This window comes from Physeter macrocephalus, chromosome 19 (genome assembly GCF_002837175.3).
Source record: "Physeter macrocephalus isolate SW-GA chromosome 19, ASM283717v5, whole genome shotgun sequence".
Classification (NCBI taxonomy): Eukaryota; Metazoa; Chordata; class Mammalia; order Artiodactyla; family Physeteridae; genus Physeter; species Physeter macrocephalus.
The window spans coordinates 38,226,103-38,247,660 of NC_041232.1; the positions used below are offsets into that span (position 1 = coordinate 38,226,103).

At 37.7% G+C, this 21,558-nt stretch overlaps 1 protein-coding gene and 1 long non-coding RNA gene across 6 annotated transcripts in view; one reads left to right on the forward strand and one right to left on the reverse strand.

Moving 5' to 3' along the window:
• OSBPL1A (oxysterol binding protein like 1A) overlaps window positions 1–21,558 on the reverse strand; it is a 221,389-nt gene that overhangs the window by 125,645 nt on the left and 74,186 nt on the right. For all 5 annotated transcript variants that reach the window (XM_028480699.2, XM_028480698.2, XM_024121005.3 and 2 more), the window contains 2 exons: window positions 16,134–16,215; window positions 2,529–2,635 (listed from right to left, as the gene is read on the reverse strand). In XM_028480699.2, coding sequence (XP_028336500.1) covers window positions 2,529–2,635; window positions 16,134–16,215 — 189 coding nt within the window. The remainder of the gene's footprint in view (window positions 1–2,528; window positions 2,636–16,133; window positions 16,216–21,558) is intronic.
• LOC129391595 (uncharacterized) overlaps window positions 1–21,558 on the forward strand; it is a 53,657-nt gene that overhangs the window by 4,115 nt on the left and 27,984 nt on the right. The gene's annotated exons all lie outside the window — the stretch shown is intronic.

Consider the following 21,558-nt stretch of genomic DNA (forward strand, 5'->3'; position numbering starts at 1 on the left):
AGTGAGAGGCCCGCGCACCACGATGAAGAGTGGCCCTCGCTCGCCGCAACTGGAGAAAGCCCTCGCACAGAAACGAAGACCCAACACAGCCAAAAATAAATATAAAATAAATAAATAAATTTTTTAAAAAAAGAAAATTTATGATGCCTGATACATAAGGCATTACAGTGCACAATTATTCCACTCTGACCTCAATTAAGTGATTAAATTCCTATGTTGTAATTCTTAACTACTTGATAAGACCAACTTCAATGATGCCATTTATCTTTCAAATATTTTTTAGGCCTTCTCATCGTCTATAATCATATTTCTGAGAGGGAAATCCATGGACTTCTACTGAGGGCCCCACAGGGTTGATATTTCATAGAACTACTAAAACGAAAAATCTTAAAATACTCTAAAAACAATAAATGCCATTTACTAAATGCATACTTTGTGCTCTTGTGATATGCTAATATGGTCTATATACATATTATTCATCTACATACATCTGATCTCCACACCCAACCATCAGGTGTTTACATATCTTCATTCTTCAGAAACTTGCCCAAGGTCCTACAATCGGTTAGGGAAAGACTGAGATTTAAAAGATGTCCATTAGACTTTCAGACCAGGGCTCTTAATGACTTTCTACATGGTCTCTCTTATTTGAAAGATGTATCAAAGTTCAGAGAACTTAAGTAGCCCATCATCTCTTAAATAATAAGTAATAAGGATGGAAACACAACACAATCATTCCATAGTCAAATAAATTTTCTTTAGACAACACTACCTCCTCCCAAAACAAGATAAAACCAACGTTAAAGACACAGAAGCTCCAAGATGCCATCAGAGAAAAGGGGTCACAAGTGTTAATTAGACAGCATCCAACAATAACAACCATGGACTTACACTCAGGGCTTACTGTGTCAGAAACTATGCTAAGCATTTTGCTTACAATTATCTTACTTAATCCTGATGACTAATTTTAAAGGCGTAAAGAGGTTAATTAGGCTAAACTTTAGGCTAATATTCTTGCACATGTAAATTTACACACAGAGGTGATTACCTAGGCTATTTTTTTTAATCTGTTAAAGATTAGGATAGGTTGGCTTCTTCAGAAATTAAAGTACTTCTAATCTAGTGTTCACCTTAAAACTATACAACCCGAGAACAAAAAAGTTATCAATACATTCATCAGATACCACACAGGAGATGTGAATTTAGTTTTACAAGGTAATATTACCTGAATCCTGTAACATCGTAATTTGTTCTGTTTTGCAATGTTCTGCAATTCTATCATCCTATTTGGATTTATTTAGGTCACTAAATCATTCCTTGTTTAAACAAGCTAGAAAATGAAATTTGCAAAGCACCAAAAGTAGAAATGCTGAGAAGGGATATTTTCAAACACCATTAGGAGAATCAACCATTTAACATGTTTAATGAACAATTATGTTTTCCCATGGTATTTAATAGAATTCTGTTGAAAGACTTTCTGTAAGTCTGTTTTAAATGAATTCAGATTATTATTACATATTTTTTCTTACTCTCCAAATAAAATAATTATGGAATTTGTGGTATATATAACAAACAGAGCATTTTTAAAATTTCACATGAATTCACAAGGCTTCTTATTTTAATGATGGGAAAATAAAATTTTAGATCCTTACATATAAGAGAAACATATATAAGATCATTTTCATCTATCTTGTTTTACCCCAAAACCTAATCTCTAACCAAAAGGCAAGAATAAGAAAGTCAGTGTCCTTGGAGGGTACTGTGCTAAGTGAAGTTAAGTCAAACAGAGGAAAAACAAATACCATATGATTTTACATATATGTGGAACCTAAAAAAAAAAGAGAAAAAAAAGAAATTTGGTGTCTTAATCTAAAAAGTTGAAGATTAAACGTGTAGAAATTAAATGCAAAACAAAGCCTATTGCTACTTGGCTTGCATTAAAATCATGAAAATGAAGGAAAAAACATAAAAAATAAAAATCTTAGTTCAGGGAAAACACACCTTAATGACTTTTCAGTCCTTAGAAAAAGAGTTACTAATGGATGGCATACCACTTTTACTCATATTTGGAAGATCAAATGGCAAATTTTTAAATGGGAGAGAGCAAGCAGCAAAGAGCACAAAAAAATATTTAATCCATTAAGCTGAGTTCACATAGGTAAGTACAATAACAATCTATTTTCTAAATAAAAGTATATATTTTTCATATAGACACCTTTTGTTTCTAGAATATTTTCATAGTCCATCTTATCAAAATGTCACGACAACCCTGAGTAGATCAACTTTAAACATACTTGTTAAATATGGGTACATAAACAAATTAAATGATATGAACAGAAGTTATTTCAGAATTATTCTGCTTAATCAAGAATAAATAAGTTCTAACTTTTGGTGAAAAATGAAGCTGTCATTGCCTTTATTAACTCTATTTTCTCCTACCTTTGGACAGTTTGAAAGCAAGGATGTATTGGATGATCAAGTGTGACACCCAAACAATTATTTTAAAAATTCAGTTCCAAACTACCTACCCCTTCTTGTTTGGTGAAGAGATTAAGGCAATCACTCAAAGCTACACAAGTTTCTCTAGAAGCTTCAGAGACAACTCCAACTTTCTGAAGGAATGATGGAAGCATTTCTATAAATAAAAAAATAAATAAAATGAGTAGGATTTTAAGTAATCTTAAAGTAAACTAAGACCATAAACGTATTTTTATATCTACTAACCTCATGTTTCCTTCTAGCTGCCTTAAGCAAAGCATATAGTATATTCCTTGGGCATCATAATTAAGCACCTACTGTATGCAGGGCACATAAATTAGTACAGAAAAAGAAAGAACAAAGCCTTTACTTAGAAAAGCCTATATCCTAAAAGGAGAAGAGCCAGGACCTATTTAAAAAAAAAAAAAAAAAAGGTTCATAGGAATAAATAATATAATGTTTAAGAAAAACAGCTGTCAAGAAGGACTGATATCATTATTTATAAAACATTAACATTTCCTTTCATGATATTCATTACTAGATAAGTAATTTTATTCAAAGGCAAAGTGCTAAAAAGAGACAAAAATAATCCTGTAGTTGTCAAGGATGGCTAAAAGACCTGAAGGCGGCATTAACTCAACTTCCCCTACTTCTTTTTTTTTTAAATCTCATTAATAGGTTTTTAATATGATTTTTAAAAATTTATTTATTTATATTATTTATTTATTTTTGGCTGCGTTGGGTCTTCCTTGCTGCATGCATGCTTTCTCTAGATGCGGTGAGCGGGGGCTACTTTTCATTGTGGTGCGTGGGCTTCTCATTGCATTGGTTTCTCTTGTTGCGGAGCACGGGCTCTAGGCATGCGGGCTTCCATAATTGTGGCTCGCGGGCTCTAGAGCGCAGGCTCAGGAGTTGTGGCGCACGGGCTTCGTCGCTCCACAGCATGTGTGAACTTCCCGGACCAGGGCTTGAACCCTTGTCCCCTGCGTTGGCAGGCGGATTCTTAACCACTGCGCCACCAGGGAAGCCCTCCTGTACTTCTAATTTGGATAAATGTTTCATATAAATAGGTCTTTCACTCTCAAAAATATGTCCCTGTCAAGGTCCAGCATCTTTCAGTATATGTTAAGTTGGGAAATAAATGATAATATCAGTACCTCCCCTGGACCCTTAAAGAAAATCTTAATCCACTTTACCATTACATAAAACAAACAAACAAAACAAAATAACATAACGTTGGCAAGAGAAAGCTGTAAAATACACACACGTCACTTAAACAAGTGAAATGTCATATCCTGTCTAGATTAATGTGACAGAAATGTCACATTGAAATAGCTTGGGATTTTATGTTGATTTTACATTAGGTCCTTCACATCTGTCCCTTCCATCAAATAAAAAAAATTAAGAAAGCTTTAAGAAAAAATAAAAGAGAAAGACAATTAAATCTGTAGCATCCTATGTATTTTCAGTAATTTTGATTTACCTAAAACACTATTCTTAAAATATGGTAAACAAGGTCAATAAACAAAGAATCAGGTAAATCCAAATGCCAGCAATTTGCAATGATTAGGCCATAAAACAGTGGGTCCCATCAAGAAACAAAAGTTTTCAAATGGGAAATGGAAAGAAAAATAAAATCTACAGAGAACATATGACAATTATATATATATATATATATAGCCATTATTCTAAGTGATAAAGTTGTATTGCTCTGTTTTCTTTTTTAAACTTTCCAAATTTTTTATACGAACATAATTTATTTTAGCAAAGACAAGTCCTTTTCTTGGAAAAATTATTTCTCAAAACTCATAAGGCAAAAGTGGGCAACAAAAGGAAAAGGTCAGGGACTTCCCTGGTGGCGCAGTGGTTAAGAATCTGCCTGCCAATGCAGGGGACACGGGTTCGAGCCCTGGTCCAGGAAGATCCCACTTGCCACGGAGCAACTAAGCCCGTGTGCCACAACTGCTGAGCCTGAGCTCTAGAACCCGTGAGCCACAACTACTGAACCCGTGTGCTGCAATTACTGAAGCCTGCGTGCCACAACTCCTGAAGCCTGCGCACCTAGAGCCCATGCTCCGCAACAACAGAAGCCACTGCAGTGAGAAGCCCGTGCACTGCAACGAAGAGTAGCCCCCGCTCGCCACAGCTAGAGAAAGCCCACGTGCAGCAACGAAAACCCAACGCAGCCAAAAATAAAACAAATAAATAAGTAAATTTATAAAAAAAAGAAAAAAAAAAGGAAAAGGTCAGAGTGAATGAAAGTAATAAGAATCTTTCATTAATATCTGGATATAACCACCAAATGACATTTTAACATATTTTTCATCTTATGGAATAGAATTTCCTAGCTATTCTTAATAATACCCAAATAATTTAAAACTACTATATTCTAAAATAATTTTGACTTTACATACTTTTTCTTTTTGAATCTTTGATACACACTGTGAAGATTTATTCTGTACTTAGTTGCTAAACAGCAAAAGAGAGTACCATATGCTAGATGCCATGTGACTTAAATAGTACCTCAACAGATGTCTTACACAGAGCTGGGGACCAGGGATGTGAGGAGATGCACATGAAAAAACAGACACAGCCTCTGCCTTCCATAAATTATCTGGGTAATCTAGAAATTTTCCATTTTCATGGCACAAAGGATAGGAAGATGGTAGCATAGCCATTCATGGATACATTTCTTTTTATTAAATGCCATCACATGCTTAACCATCTCCAATTTTGTCTATGTTTTAGATATCTCACTTAAGATACTTGTTGATTAGCATAAAACAAACATTAAATCTCTAAATAAATTTTAAGGAGAATTTTACAAATTTTTAAACAAAACTGACTCTGCAAGCTTTCAAAAGACATTCTAAGAAATATATATTAAGACAAGTTTATAAGAATCTATTATTCAGAGTGTGTCAAATTCTTCTGTCCAAAACAGAGTCAAAGGTTACGTAACTTGTCTGACAATCTAGTATTCAAACAAGATGTCGGAATTAATATTAACTTGCACGGTGGGACGGTGTAAAAACCACGGACTTTGGCAAATACTCTGGGCAGTGCTGCATATCAGGGCCACTCGGTTCACACTGGCGTGCCTCTTATACAATGCCATCTGCATACTGATTACATAAAAGGAAAACTGCTAAGCTTCTAGAAAAGTTACCAACTGGGAAATCACTTCAAATATGTTTTAGCCAACTAATATTTAGAGACTGAGCCGTAATAAATAAATGCAAAAAGGCCAGTATGTTAACATATCTGGCCTACTCTGAGAACTGGACACTGTTAATTTGAAAAAAAAAAAAAAAGTTATTTTTTGTACTAAAAATATTGTTGAACTTGGGAAAGATGCTGGAAGATCATATGTGAAAAGCTTAACTTTAGAGACATGTATAAAAAGCTCACAATCTGTCGTTTTCATGATTACACTGTACAATTTTTAATTGGGTAAGTTTTAAAACTAGTGGGGAAGAGCTTGTTTCTTGTTGTTAACAAACTAAACCCTAACACAGAAAACTTCCATTGTTCTCCTTATATAGAAAAAGTCCACACTCCTCAGACTAACATTTAAATCGTTCCATAAACAGTCAGCTTCAGCCAGACGGTTTTCCTGGAAATATTTGTTTTCCTAGAAATATTAACCTATTATATTTTACTGCTTCTAAACCTCTGTTAAAGATGTTCCATCTTCCGTGAATAATGGAAATAATAATTATTCATATTCAGAAGTTTCCCCACTTAACTAAAACTTTTTTTTTTCAAGGCCAAGTTTAAATGCTATCCTCCCCACTGAGCCATCCTTAAATATCACTGTGGGATGTGACCTCTCCTACTGGACTCCAAAAGTAGCCACATCCACTTGTAATAGAGAACATGGGTATTGTACGTATGCTGAATCTCTGCTACCCTCGGTAAACTCTAAACCTCTTTAAGCCCCCAAATACCATGCACTGAACTTTGTACAAAGGAAAGACTCAAATGTTAAAAGACTAAGGAAAATAATAAAAATATTTTATTCCCATGGCTTACATAGAAAATCCATATAGTTTTGGATTATTTAATTTTACATCAAAAGAATTACCGTATTTTAGTTTAAAAATATATAAGATACCAACATTTTCATTTATATTACTACAGGTTGGCTAATTAGGGCAGATTGATAAATTATTTAAAACTACATTTTCTTTTTACTTGAGGCATAAGAAAACATAGTTTGCCTGTTTTTCAACATTCACTCAAATACTTCTATCACTGGGGATAAGATATTTAAAAAAAAACAAACTGGATGAATGGCATTTCATTTCCTCAACCTAGTCCTCCTGGGAACAGTGCTGCCTTAAGTGTGTGTTTTCTTTTTAAAGTAAACACAAATAGCAGAGAGAATAAACAGTCCCAAAACTATCTAGTGACAAAGCTAAGGTCATCGGAAATAAAGAAAATATCAAAACAAGACAATTTCTCTCTTATGGTGAAAAAAATGCAGTGCATCTGACTACGTGCATGAGAGACATGATCTAACCTGCATGAGAAGAGGTGTTTTTAAAGTTATCTCATACCCAATTGGAATTATATAAATGCCTCAAGAAAATCAGTACTCTCTCCTCAAAACGGAGAAAAAGATGTCTGCACATAAAAATCAACTATTCTTCTAAAACACTTCTACTACATAAAGCCGTAACTTAAAAAAAAAAAAATCGAGATTGGTAACGTTATATAAGATGTAAGAATACATATTTATCTGTTTCTTGTTCAAATTAAGATCATTAGCTTGAAATCAATCACCCACTAAACAAGTACCACTGACCATTCGATCTGTATGTCTACATCTATACAACTTATGCTAGTTGCAACAGAAGTATAAAATATATAGTTCAGAACAGCATGTGTTAAATGAGTTAAAGCATGAGTTAAATAAGAAGATAATAAAAGGGATGTTATAAGATATAAATAGCAAACAAATTGTACATACATAAAAATGTTACATATTCAGAGAAAAGAGTTAACTATTATGGGATGCAGTAATAAAGTGGAGTTTGATAAAAGTAATGGGGCTTGAGCCTGATCTTGAAGAATAAGCTTTTTTATTGTTAAACACAATGCCCAGTAAAACGAACATATCCAAAATATCTGTAACTATTATTTTCAGATAGTACTGAAAATACTGATCCTGAGAAGAAGAGAGTTTCAGAATTATGAGAACTCAAGAGGTTAGAGGATTTGCATCCACCATTTATTGAGTGGCTACCATGTGGCAGGCACTACACTCCACATGCTGGAGATAGGGCGTAAGTAACTGAGAAACAGTTTTTGTCCTTACAAAACTTGCAGTCTAGCAAGGAAAACAGAAAATAAAACAATTATTATTGAATGAACAGTATTGATCAGAGGGTGTCTTTAGAATAGTAAGAGGGAAAAACATATTTGTTGGAAAAAATAAATTGAATTAATTTAAAATTTTAGAAAAGAGTGTACCAGTTAGGAAGACCTTTTGGGGTCAAAACAGGGAAGAAACCAGCAGGACTATATGAAATGTATTTTGCATTCTTTTGCAAATAAGAGTGAACGGAGGGCTTCCCTGGTGGTGCAGTGATTAAGAATCCACCTGCCAATGCAGGGGACATGGGTTTGAGTCCTGGTCTGGGAAGATCCCACATGCCGTGGAACAACTAAGCCTGTGTGCCACAACTCCTGAGCCTGAGCTCTAGATCCCAAGAGCCACAACTACTGAGCCCACACACCTAGAGCCCGTGCTCCACAACAAGAGAAGCCACTGCAATGAGAAGCCCACGCACCACAAGGAAGAGCAGCCCCAGCTCCCCGCAACTACAGAAAGCCCACGCATAGCAACAAAGACCCAACGCAGCCAAAAATAAATAAATAAATAAATAAATAAATGTATAAGAACAAAAAGTGAAGGAAGGCAAGGAGGAAGATTTTATTGATTAAAATCTCCATCAAAGGCTATCACTGGGGACCTCCCTGGTGGCGCAGTGGTTAAGAATCTGCCTGCCAATGCAGGAGACATGGGTTCGAGCTCTGGTCCGGGAAGATCCCACACGCCGCAGAGCAACTAAGCCCATGCGCCACAACTACTGAGCCTGCAAGCCAGAACTACTGAGCCTGAGTGCCACAACTACTGAGCCCGCACGCGTGGAGCCTGTGCTCCATGACAAGAGAAGCCACTGTAATGAGAAGCCTGTGCACTGCAATGAAGAGCACCCCCACTCGCCACAACTAGAGAAAGCCGCGCACAGCAACGAAGACCCAACGCAGCCTAAAATCAATTAATTAATTAATTAATTAGGAAAAAATAAAGGCTATCATTGGATTTGCATCACTCCTGACTGTACTGTCCTGGCAATGAGCTCCTAACCTTATTTGTGGTAGTGATCTTGTGGGAAAAACCAGTCAACAAAGTAAATGATTCAGGTAGAGTCACATGTGACCTAGGGAGCTCTGTCTCCAGCAAAGTCAAGAGAGAGGCACTAGTAGGGTCTGTGCCCCAACAAATAAGGTGAAGAGTGAGAGAATTTGATGATGTTTTCTCCTATAGACTGGGCAAAATAAATACGAGTAATAAATCACTTAGTTTCATAACCACTTTGCATCTCTATTTGATTCCTCAACCTGGCTGTCTGAAAGGAAGCCTGGACCCGGGACAGCAGCTCCCTCTCCAGTGCCCTGTATGACAGACCTGGGCAGGAGCAGCTGTGGTGGCCTGAGCTCTGCTTGCTCTTTCCACCCCTTCTAAGACCTGAGGAGGCTGGGTCTGCCCAGAGGAGAAGATGGAAACACAAAGTGCTACAGTAAAGGGGATTAGTGCCACGACAGGGAAGGTGGAGGGTGATTTGGAAACACATAGTAAGAACACTTAGGCCCACCTTAGAGAAGCCAAGAAGTTTCTAGAAGCACACTTAAAAGATGAGGAAAAGCTAGTACTTCACACAATGGGAACAAGACCCTAAAGCATGAGAAAAGTTCAGTGCTACTGAACATTGAGTAAGAGGAAGGAAGAGGTGAGAGGTGAGACTGTTGATGTGAACAGACACAGGTCAAGGTAGAGTGCAATTACCCTAAGGCACTGGAGGCCACAAGACCTGATCTGTCTTTAGAGGCACCTCTCAAACCACACCGTGGAACACTCCCTGGAGGCAGCATGGCCAGACAAGAGGGGCTGCAACCTACAGGCAGGACGGCTGTGGCCTACGTCAGTGTACTGATGGGGGGACAGAGAAGGGGACAATGGAGAGACAAAGGAGACGCAGAACGTGCTGCGCAGGAAGGATGCGCTCCAAGGTTAAGACGACTCCAAGGTTTGGGCTCAGGAAATTGTATCAAACAGTCATGTGTTCTTTCAGATGAAAAATACCAGAAAGAACCTCAGGACAAGAAAAGAGAAGAAAAAAATTGACAGGAAAAATAAAGAGGATTTCTTTTTTGCGAGCTGGAAACTTCAGCCCTGCATCAATCCCACCGTCCCCTTGAACTTCTGAACGGGAGACTGTAAGGATTTGAACAGCACGTCAACTACAGCAGCCAAGTGACTGTCCTCAACAAATTCTACCTTTCACTGTAGAGCAGATCTAGGGATGAAAATCTGTAACCTTTTCTAGTTCACAGATCAAAAGTTTAGGAGTAAATATAGATTTCTCCATTTAGTCCAGACTCATTATTGGCTAAGAGCAGTCTCTGGAGCCAGGGTGCCCAGGGGCACGCCCTGTCTGGTTTATTACTAGCTGTGTGACCTAAGACAAGTTATCTAAGCTCTCTGTGTCCCTGTTAGCTTATTTATAAAATGGACATAATAGTTGTTATGTGCTAACACTGGGTTGTTATAAGGAATAAAAGAATTAATACATGCAAAGTATACAGAACAATGCACAAAAAAAAGGCTGTATGTGGCTGCTGTTATTCTAGATAATACAATTTGTGGATTACTGATATATTTTACATTAGAAAGTGCATGGGACGGTTGTGGTACCTGGCTTACTAAGTTGATGGAGAAACATCCCTCTAACCCCAACCCATAAAGATGCTGATAAAATAATAATAATTAAATAATATACAGCAGAGTTTGAAAGAACAAAATCCCAGATATGCTGGAAACCAACAGAAAAGTCAAGGCTGACAGAAGAGGCGCATGCCAGTGAGGGCGTGGTAGGCAAGGCCAAGCACAGGGGTGTCAGAGGTCAGCTAGGACATAAAGCAGGGGCTGAAAGCCGTGCCTTCACACCTACATGAGGGGGAGATGTGGCTCTGGTCTCACCAAGCAGAGCAAGGCCTTGACCCCCAGTGAAAGCAGAAATGGGCTCAGGGAAGCAGTGGAGAAGGGCATTTTCTGCCTAGTACTGTAGGTGGGAATCATGAAAAATAGAAATCCCTAGGCTCATGCTGCATCTAGATATGCAATCCAATTTTAAAACTATTACATCCTCAACAGAAACAGACACAGAACTACTGCGTAGGGACACTTCCATAATCCAGGAGGCAGAAAAAAACAGGCTCTCGATAAAAAGCTAAAATCCACCGTGAAGGAAACAATCCATCCCAAGGGACAGTTAGCCACAACAACTCGCGATGTAAGAACATGCTCAACTCGAGATGTAAGAAGATGATGAAAAGGGCTTTAACTTTACACACTTAAAATTATGAGAGATAAAGTTCGAAATATATGTAACATGAAAGAACAGGCTTCTATGGAAAAAATTAAAACTTTAAAACCGCCACCTAGAATTTCTAGAATTACGAAATACAATTAGGATTAGAAAGTCAAAGGATTAAACAGCCAAAATAGATCAAACTGAGGAAGAAACTGAAACTAGAAAACAGATCTGAGGAAACTGCTCAGAATGTAACAGAAAAATAGAAAGAGAATGAGGAACTAAGAGGTGGGGAGTAAATAAGAAGGTTCCACACATACCCGCGAGGAGTTTCAGCAGAAGAGAACAGAACGGATGAAGAAGCATAGTGTGAGGAGAGAACAGCAAAGAACTTTCCCAGATTGAAGAAAGAATGAATGAGTCTTTGAATTAAAAACCATCTCAAGCAGCAGATATCAAGACAGATTAAAACTGCAAAACACCAAAGACAAAGTGGAGATCTTTGAAAAGCCATAAGTGAATGTAAAAAGAAGAAGAAAGAAAAAAAAAAGACTTCACCAAAGAATCATCATTAGAATATCAGAAGCCAGAAGAAATTGGAATCACATCTTCAAAATGCTAATGGACGGTAACTGTAACCCAGTGGCGGTAAAAAAAAAAAAAAAAAACAAGATTTAGATGAGAGAGAAATTCTACCACCCGCAGATCCTCAGTGAAAGAACTACTCACAAATCTGCCTCAGGAAAAACACTGAATCCAGAAAAGAGTAGGATATAAAATACAATGGCACTGACTGCAGAACCCCTATTGGTAAAAGAATGCAAAACACTCTCCATTGTGGACAGCTTCTTCCCCAATCTGTTTGTCTCTATATAAGGTCGCACAGAATTGTACAATCTGTTCACTCATTAACTTGACAGAACAAATGCAGTACTTGTTTCTCCCTGAGTTCAATAGAAATGAGTTATAAATTTATTAGCTAAATACGTTATTCATTTTATTCACTCAAAATGCGTGTGTGTGTGTATGTGTGTGTGTGTGTGTGTGTGTGTGGATGGGAGGGGAGGAAGGGTAGGAAGGAGAGGGGGAGAGAGAGGCAAGCGAGCAGAGGCACCTCCCACATGCCGTGCACTGTTTAGGAGCTGAGGATAATCGGTGAATAAAACAGACCAAAGTTCCTCCCTTCGTGGAGTTTATATTCCAAAACGAGAGGCAGACGATCAACTCCACACACATATATAGGAAGGTTGATAAGTGACAAAGAGAAGAATAACACAAGGAAGAGGATAGCCAGTGCCGGAGCTGGAAGTTTAGCCAGGACTTGGTATCAGTAATGTCCTGGCAGGAAGAGCCGGCAAAGTCAAAGTGTAACTGAAAAGAATTTTAAAAAGAGATGACTCACAAAGATGAGGAGCGTGAGCGAACTAACAGAGAGGCATGCAGGACAGTTACTACCCTGGGAAAGAGGGGCCGAGGGAAGGTACAGTAGGAGCTGGAGTCACAGAATGGGGCCCTGGGCCGGGTGGAGCCCAGCAGCAGGGTTAGACCACAGCCTGCAGGAGGGAGCAGGGTAACCCCGACCTACTCCTCCTCCCACCCCTCCACCTATCTCCGCACAGGACCTCCCATTAGCTGGACCCAATCAGAGGGCCAAGGGCAAAGAAGCCCTAGTAATACTTCTAAAGTCGACAGTGATCACGGGCCCAGGGCACCAAGCAGGGCAGAGAACAGCCGTGGAGGAGCAAACCAGTGCAGGCGGCAAGAGAGGGCCTCAGTCGGAAGGTTCTGCTGGAGTAGAGACCTGGGGAGGGAGGGCAAACCCTGGAGTAAAGCCTTACAGGCAGAGGTGCCAGAACACCCGCCCAGGCCCAAGGCAGCTTTGAGGGACAGCAAGAAGGTCAGTGAAGAGGCAGGCGGGGGAACCAGGAGATGAAGACAGAGATGAGAGGGACTGGAAGGCTCTGTAGATCATTAGAAGGACTCTGTCTTTCACTCTCAGTGAGAAGACCTGGAAGCAAATGGATGTTTTGAGCAAAGGACATCAACCCACTGATGCTTTAGAAAGATCCCTGGGGCAGGGACTGTAGGGACAAGGGTGGGATCCGAGTCAGGAGGCTGTTTTAATAGTGCATGTAGGAGACGAGGGTGGCTTGGACTGGGGTGGCAACGGTGAAGGTGGTGATAAGAATATTTACTCAAAGCCTAGAATTTTGAGGCGAGTTTTAAGTGGGTTGAATAAAAGTGCTTTTCCTTTTAAGATTTTTTTCTTTTAGATAACTGAAAACATGCAAATGTCTTTAACCAGGGATTTACTATATACATTTAGTAACATGCAATAAAGTACATGCATTAAACTTGACATGTAAAGTAATATATCTTTTTTGGAAAGTAACTTAGCAGTATATATCAATAGGTTCAAAAATGTTAATATACTTTCACCCGTTAATCCCACTTCCAAGAATCCTATGGTAATAAAGTGATGTGATTAAATATAAATGTACAATACAACATTATTTATAATAGTCAAAACCTGGCTGCTACACCTAAGGGTAAATTTAAGGTTGTCGGGGAAAACAGATTGATGGCATGGCTTTCAGGAAGTCTTCCAGAAGCTTTATAAGTTTGAGTGATTTTATTTGTTTTTGCAACCAGGCTTTTGGTAAAGATAAAATAGTAGAGATTTTAAAACAGCATTCTTTGCACCTTGAATGATGTGTTGCCAATGTCAGATACATAAATTTGGCATTAATCCAGGCAGAAATTAGGTTTAAGGTCCACTCATGAAAACGAAAGCATTATTTTAATAGAGGACATTTCAGACCAAAGACACAGTGTTTGGTCAAAAGTGTTTACGGGGGTCACGGGGGAGAAGAATTGTAAATAAAGCTAAAAAATCAGTTTGTGATCGGGCTATGAAAGTCCTTAAATGTCAGGATAAAGAGTTTGCATTTTATTCTGTAGTTTCAAGGACACTTAAAAGATTTTCTCAACAGAAAAAAAAAAATTTATAATAATTTTTTTAAAGTAACTTTCTAAAATTAATCTGGCAGCAATAATGCAGTATTTCACAGAATTTGAGTTGGAAGAGTTCCTGAAAGGCTTCCGATTCAATTCCCTTTAAGGATGGAATGCAGGAGGTTCCCAAAGGCAGGGAGACTAAAGGACAGGCTGCTGCAGTGATTTGGATTGAGGTGGTGCAGAGCAGAACAGGTACCGTAGAAGATGCAATAAGGAAGAAAGGCATTAAGTCTTAAAGTTCATGTTCATATAATTTTGTACTAAAATGTAAGACAACTAACAATTTCAACCACAAGAACTGGACTCTGCCCACGAACACTTTAGTTTTTCGTCTTGAGAAGTCACTGGCAAACTATGCAGACAGTTTGGAACAGGATGTGTATCTATCAGCTTCCTTTAATAAAACACATGGTACAAGATTATTCTGTACAATCCCTTGGCATTAAGAGCAGACTCAGTTACTTTCAAAAGTCCAATTCCATTCATGAAATTATCTCAACCCTATTTACTTAGTATTTACATAAAATGTAGTTTTATTTATCTACACCGATCTTTCAGAAAATAACGTCTATAATTTCTGAACATAATTCCTATACATAATTATGTATAAACCCACTGACTTTTACTGTAGATATATGAAATTGAATTGTCAGATCACAGTCAAATATTTCAAAGTTTCCCAGATGACACTGTCCAAAATGAAACACTCTTGTGGTACTGAGTATCATGTATGTCTCTAAGAGCACAAAAGATGCATGCCATCATTATGAGTGACATGTCATACCAATGATCTAAACCAAGAGATCTGACTCAAGGTTTAAAAGAAAAAAACAACGTAATTTGGTTGTAGTTCTCATATAATTTCTTTCTTTGGTCCAAGTTAAAGAAATTAATCTTTATACTTCATCTCACTCTGTACAGTTTCTGTATCTTTTAAATGTTAGTATCTCTGCTTAGTTTTGATGGGTTTTGGTGAGGATGGTATTTTAAAAGCCCATTGATGGTCACAGTTGCATAGCTCTGTGAATATACTAAAAGCCACTGAATGGTATACTCCACACAGGTGAATTCTAGGCTTTTGTGAATTATGTCTAATGAAGCTGTTATTATTTAAAAAGCCCACTGAGGATGAAGAGCCTTAAGTAATAAAACATTCTTGCTTGCAATTAATAATCAAAATGACTTGACTGCTGTCCTTCCCAAAGCTATCATCACTCATATAAATACATGTTTGCTGAACTGAAGTAAAGGGATGCCCAAGGTATATCTGGACAGATACAGAACGTTTATGTTCAGTTTACTCTAATATTAACATTTCTTCACATTCCCTGGGCACACATAAACTAGATCATGATTAAAATCAGTAGTTAATCATAAGCTCATAGACAACTCAGTTGATTATATTTTAGTGGAGTTATTTATTAAACATCATAGCTAAAGTCTAAAGCAACTGTTAAGAGCCTTAAGTCTAAGGAACATGATAACTGTTTAATTTATAAAGTAATCAATAATTTTTTCTCAAAACCTAATTTGTGTATTGGATTTTATATTGGGATTTTGTATTTTGTATTGGATTGTATTTTGATTTTTGGAGTATTTATAATTAACTCCTAATAATTCATAACTAAAGGAGAGTAAAGGCATAAAAAATTACCTTTGAAAGGGAGATTAATAATTAACTAATTAATCACAGAATGGCAAAAGACTACCAACTCCTTCATTTTATAGACAGGGAAACCGAGGCTCAGAGAAATTAAATGTTCTGCTCAAAAGTACCAACTAATAAGTGGCAGAACAAGGATTCAAACCCAAGACAATTTGACCGCAAAATCCAAGTCTTCTGGGATTCATAAACAGTCTCACTACGTAGCCAAAACAAATTCACAGCCCCAAAAGGTTAACTTTAACTTTTTCAAATACAATTCTGAATTCAAACCCCCAAATTATCTAAAATGTACAGTCAACCAAAGGGTGAACATCTATGATAATGGGTTGTGTTCAAGAGTGGGGTGTGGGGTGTGTCTTTTTTACCTTTAGCCACGTCACACTCCTTAATCATTCTGAGAAAGTTGGAAATTTCCCTGTCTAGTCTCTGCTGGCATATCTGTGCTTTCTGAAAAAGGAAAAAAGAAGAAGACAAAGTTAAACTAATAAAGGATTTTTACAGTACATATGCTTTAATGTTTCCATGAAAACTTTTACTTCCTAGGCTGATACACTGTAATAACTGAGACATATTCCTAACAGAGAGAAAAAGGTGAGAGAAAATTGCCTTAGAAACTGAATATAACCATTAGTTAATCACGTACAGATAAATAAAAATAAATCTCTCTAAATTTTAAATACATTCAACAGGTCAAGCACGTACCATACAACTGCATTAATTACTTCTAATAACTCATTACACAATATATATCTGAGGAGTTAGATTTCTGATTTATTCACACTTTTAGTAGGCTTGATTAAATTCATCGAGAAATTATAAAATGCACCCATTAAGAATATATTTTAAAAACTGCTTTTGCTTAAAAACTCCAGGTGGTGCTAACATTTGGAAACCGCAAGCTGATTTTCGTTCAGCAATCTAAGCGCACACAGCCCTCACATAATCAGACCAATAAGGACATCTTCTTAGTAAGTAAAAGCTCGTAAAAATAAGGGAGAGCATTCATTTTTCCTTGTAATTTGAAATTTCTACATATTTAGATCCCTAAAAGCAAAACATAAATACAGAGTTTCATGATGTAAGTTGCATCCCATCTTGGTATAGATTTGGAAGTCCAAAATGAAAAAATCAGATAAAACCATTTACTACATTAACAATGTAATTTTGAAGTTAGTTTTATTTAGTTTCCCTCTAAAAGAAACTAAGAAGCAAGAATAAGCAGCAAGAAAATCATCATTGTAAAGTTGGTTGGTTATGGCAATAAGAAAATATTCTGAGAACCTTGACCTTACCAATATTAGGTTCACATTGTTGTAGGTAGGGTAATACATTTAGCCTGTGAATCTTCCCTACTTGGTACTCCTAATCTCAACTGACTCATCCCCAAAACACTTTTGCTCCCCCTAAATCAGACCTAAGTGCCAAGGTGACATAGGTACGCATGCTTTTCACCTTATAAATTTTTCAGTGCTTCTGAAGCTCAGCTCAACCACAGCAGAATTACCCGTGGTACCACACTAGGGACAAGCAATGTTCTCTTTAAAACGTACATTACTCTATTTTGAGAGCTCCAACACCATAAAAATGCAATTCACTTTTTTTTGGTGGGGGAGAGGGAGAGGGAGAATACCTACGCTGTGCAATTTGAAACACCATAGAAACTGTATGCTGGATCATTTTTCCAGACATAGCCTGTAAATACACGTTTAAGGCAGGAGAAAAGTCAATTAGGGACCACTAAAAACATGCACTGCGCAACCAAATGTTATCACTCATAATTTATTAATAGAAAATTGTCATTTTCACTCCATACATATTTAATACCCCTGCCTATGTGCGCGGTGCGCCAATGCTACTGTTTTCTCTTTTTTCTCCTATGGTGAAAGTTAGCTGGGTGCACAAAAGCAAGCACTGGCTTCATTTGCAGACTGTGAATCTGTGATCAACATCATAGTTCCTGTGGTTACTGTTAAAGATAAGAAACACTATTACATTCATCTTCCCTTGGCATATCTGATAGCTACTCAAAAAAGTTCCCTTGATCCACAATTTATTTAAGACTTACAATAGGTCAGCTGGAGAAGATCTGATCAACACATACTGTTTTACAGTTGGGTACAAATGTGTGTCGTCTATTCCAAACAATTAATGCCATTTAATTGATGCAAAAAACCCAGAAAGAGGTTATTAATACAATTTTTTAAAACCACATTCTTCAATTTGTTATCATTTCCTTGTAGCAGCTACTGGTTATATTACAAAAGCCTAAAAATCTAATTAGGAAGGTTAATGCTTATGCATTCTTTGCAGAGCCCAGCATGGTGTCTCACTGACTTCTATGCCATGCACCTTATGTCAGGTTTTAATTTTTCTAGGTTTTAATTTTTTTTTTTTTCGCCACACCGTGCAGCTTGCGGGATGATCTTGGTTCCCTGACCAGGATCAAACCTGTGCCCCCGCGCAGTAGAAGCGTGGACTCCTAACCGCTGGACTGCCAGGGAATTCCCTAGGTTTTAATTTTTATTTGCACTACATAAATGAGATACCACTCGAGCAGTGTTCTAATACCCGAAGTGAGACAGTATTTTTTTTTTTATTTTTTTTTTTGCGGTATGCGGGCCTCTCACTGTTGTGGCCTCTCCTGTTGCGGAGCACAGGCCCCGGACGCGCAGGCTCAGCAGCCATGGCTCACGGGCCCAGCCGCTCCGCGGCATGTGGGATCTTCCCAGACCGGGGCACGAACCCGCGTCCCCTGCATCGGCAGGCGGACTCTCAACCACTGCGCCTCCTGGGAAGCCCGAGACAGTATTTTAAATCCAGGTTAACTGGCACAGAGCCCAAGAACAGGAGCACACCCACAGACCTGGGCTGCAGAGAGTCAGAGGCACCCAGGTTGAGTAGCTGGGCCACAATCAGGACACCGGTCTCCTGCAGCTACTTCCACCCACCCAGACTTCCGCCGTTGGTTTTGTTTAAGTTGATGTTTGACGACTTTATCAACCCTGACATATGAGAAAGTTCAAAAATGTATATCAAGGGGGTGCGCATCTAGGGAGGAGTGGATAGGGTAGGAGAGAGAGGTCATTAATTCCAGCCTATTTGCCACATACAGACAATCCACATTTGGTAAATTAAGAACCGAAGCATTAGCAGATACAGACCACCAGACTACCATATATAAAATAAACAACAAGGTCCTACTGTACAGCACAGGCAACTGTATTCAATATCCTGTAATAAACCATAATGGAAAAGAAGAAAAAGAGTGTATGTATATGTATAACTGAATCACTTTGATGTACACCAGAAACTAACACAACACTGTAAATCAACTATACTTTAATTAAAAAAAAAAAAACAAAAAAAACAAAAACCAAAGCAGACTGCCTTCTCAGAAATAAAAAGAAACTAATGATACACACAACATTGCAGGTGAAAGATGACAGGCACCAAAGAGCACATATGATGTGACTCCATTTAGATGGAATCCTAGAATGGGCAAAGCTGACAATGCCTGTGATGACAGAGCAGATCAGTAGCTGCCTGAGATGGAGTGGAGGGCACTGTCTGGAAGGGGCACCAGAGAGCTTTTTGAGGTGATAAAAATGTTCTACACCTTGATAGGAGTGGCGGTTACACAGGGTATTTGTCAAAACACATCACACTGAAGATGCTAAAATGCCCTCATCTTATTATATAAAAATTGTACCTAATAATATTGATTTAAACTTTAAAAATAATGGTTGTAAAACCCTGATAACTTTCCTCTGCAGAAAACAGCCAGCATTGCGAGTACTGATGCCCCGTACTCATCTCCAAATCTTCCTAACTCCAGCCAAATCCACTTCAAGGATAACCCCACACTCCATCTTCCCTCAATCTAAGCCAGTCCACAGCACACTGATTCTTTTTGGTACCTGGTGATTTGTAATCTTCTTAATGTTGTATTTTGCATTAGTTATCTACACAAAGTTAAAAAAAAGAAAGAAAGAAAAAAGAAACACAATACACGGAGAAAGGCAACTCTCCCTCACGTAATTTTCAGTCCTAGAGTCCCTGTTTTCCCCCTTTCCCAGTCTCAAAGCAACAACTGCTAATAACTTCTCATCTTTCCTGGGATGATCTAACCTATACAAATGTGTGTGTACATCCCCGCTTCCTTTCTGCCATGTAGAAGCATATTAGATACACCATTTAACACCTTGCCCTTTTCACTTAGCTATAAATCTTAACTATACCAAAATATATATATATCTGCCTGATTCTTATATGGGTGTACCACTCTATCAGCTTTGAGTTGATGTACACTCATCTTTATGCACATTCACTTTAATTAGAAATCATTTCTTCTTCAGTCAGGAAAGTCTGATATTACTTTCTCATTTGGTTTAAATTTAGCATCATCTGCTCATTATTTTTTATAACACAGGTACAGTTCAGAGCTTATAAGAATCAAGATGTCGTCAACAAATTAAAACCCCACTCTCCTAGTGTCCCCTCAAAGCTAAGAGCCTACCCCAACTTGATCCAACAGAATTTTCTACAATGATGAAAACATTCTATATCTGCACTGTCCAAGGTGATAGCCACATGTAACTACTGAGCACTTGAAATGTGGCTAGTTAAAATGAGGAAATGAGTTTTTCATTTAACTCCAATTCATTTAAATGTAAATGTATCTAGTAGCTATCGTATTGGACAGTGAAGTTCTGTACCAATACTTGCTTAAATTTCTCTTCCAATTTTTATTTCTGAAATATTTTCAAGTTGCCATTAAGGCAACAACTGTAAGGCCAGTATTTCTATGATTTGTCTTACATTTTTCTCCCTGTAGGCCTAACCTCAAGACAGTGACAGACTGAAGGCTAAGAGAAAATGTTTTAAGTTTTTGGAGACCCTCATTTAGGTGGAGGTAAAGTGGGACCAAGAGCATCATATAACACGGTCATTTTTTCAGTGTGGACATTCCCCCAATTTCTTATAGATCTACTTACTCGTCCAAAAGCATGTTGAGGAAATGAGGTTAATTTTATGTTAATTCAGGAAGTTTCAGAACATTCCAGTCCTAGAGCTCCTCATTTCCTTTAGAAAGTCTATAGACATCTAGAATAGGTCTATTTCACAAATTGGTCTGAGTATTTCCTTGCAACCAAAGAACCCAGGGATCGAGGGCATTTTGGAGCCAGTCTACCACAAGCTACACATCAACATACATCAAAGTTCATTTCAGATTTTCCCATTTTTGACCAACCTCCACAAACTGAGACAGAGTCAGAATTCCCAGAATTAGCATTCAAATTCTGTTGGACAAAGATAAGTGTATAACCTGCAAAACCTCAAGTACTTAACACTGGCTGAAACTCTCACTGACTTCAGGTGCTATAAAATCTAGAAGGCAAAAACCTCAGGGCTTTAAAGTTAACACAATATTCAAATAAAGAATAAAATAAAAGGTAGAGTCATGGCTGATAACCCTAAAATTTGAAAATTAAGCTAAAGAAGAAACATTTCTTCAAGGAAATTTTTAATGATATGCAAGTTAGTATGCTTTTATTTTACCTGTAACTTCCATTAAATAGGTCTTAAAATTACCATAATCCTGGGAAAGAAATTGCTGTGCTTTGTAAGCCCTTCCAGGTTTTATCATTTACCTTATATTGAGGGTGGATAAATAGGGAAGGATTTCTTTTCACTTAGGGAACCTGACCAGAAGTTAAAATATTTAGCACAGCTTTATTTTTTACTTGTTTAACATGATTTTGGCCAGAGATATATTTAAACCTTCTTTAT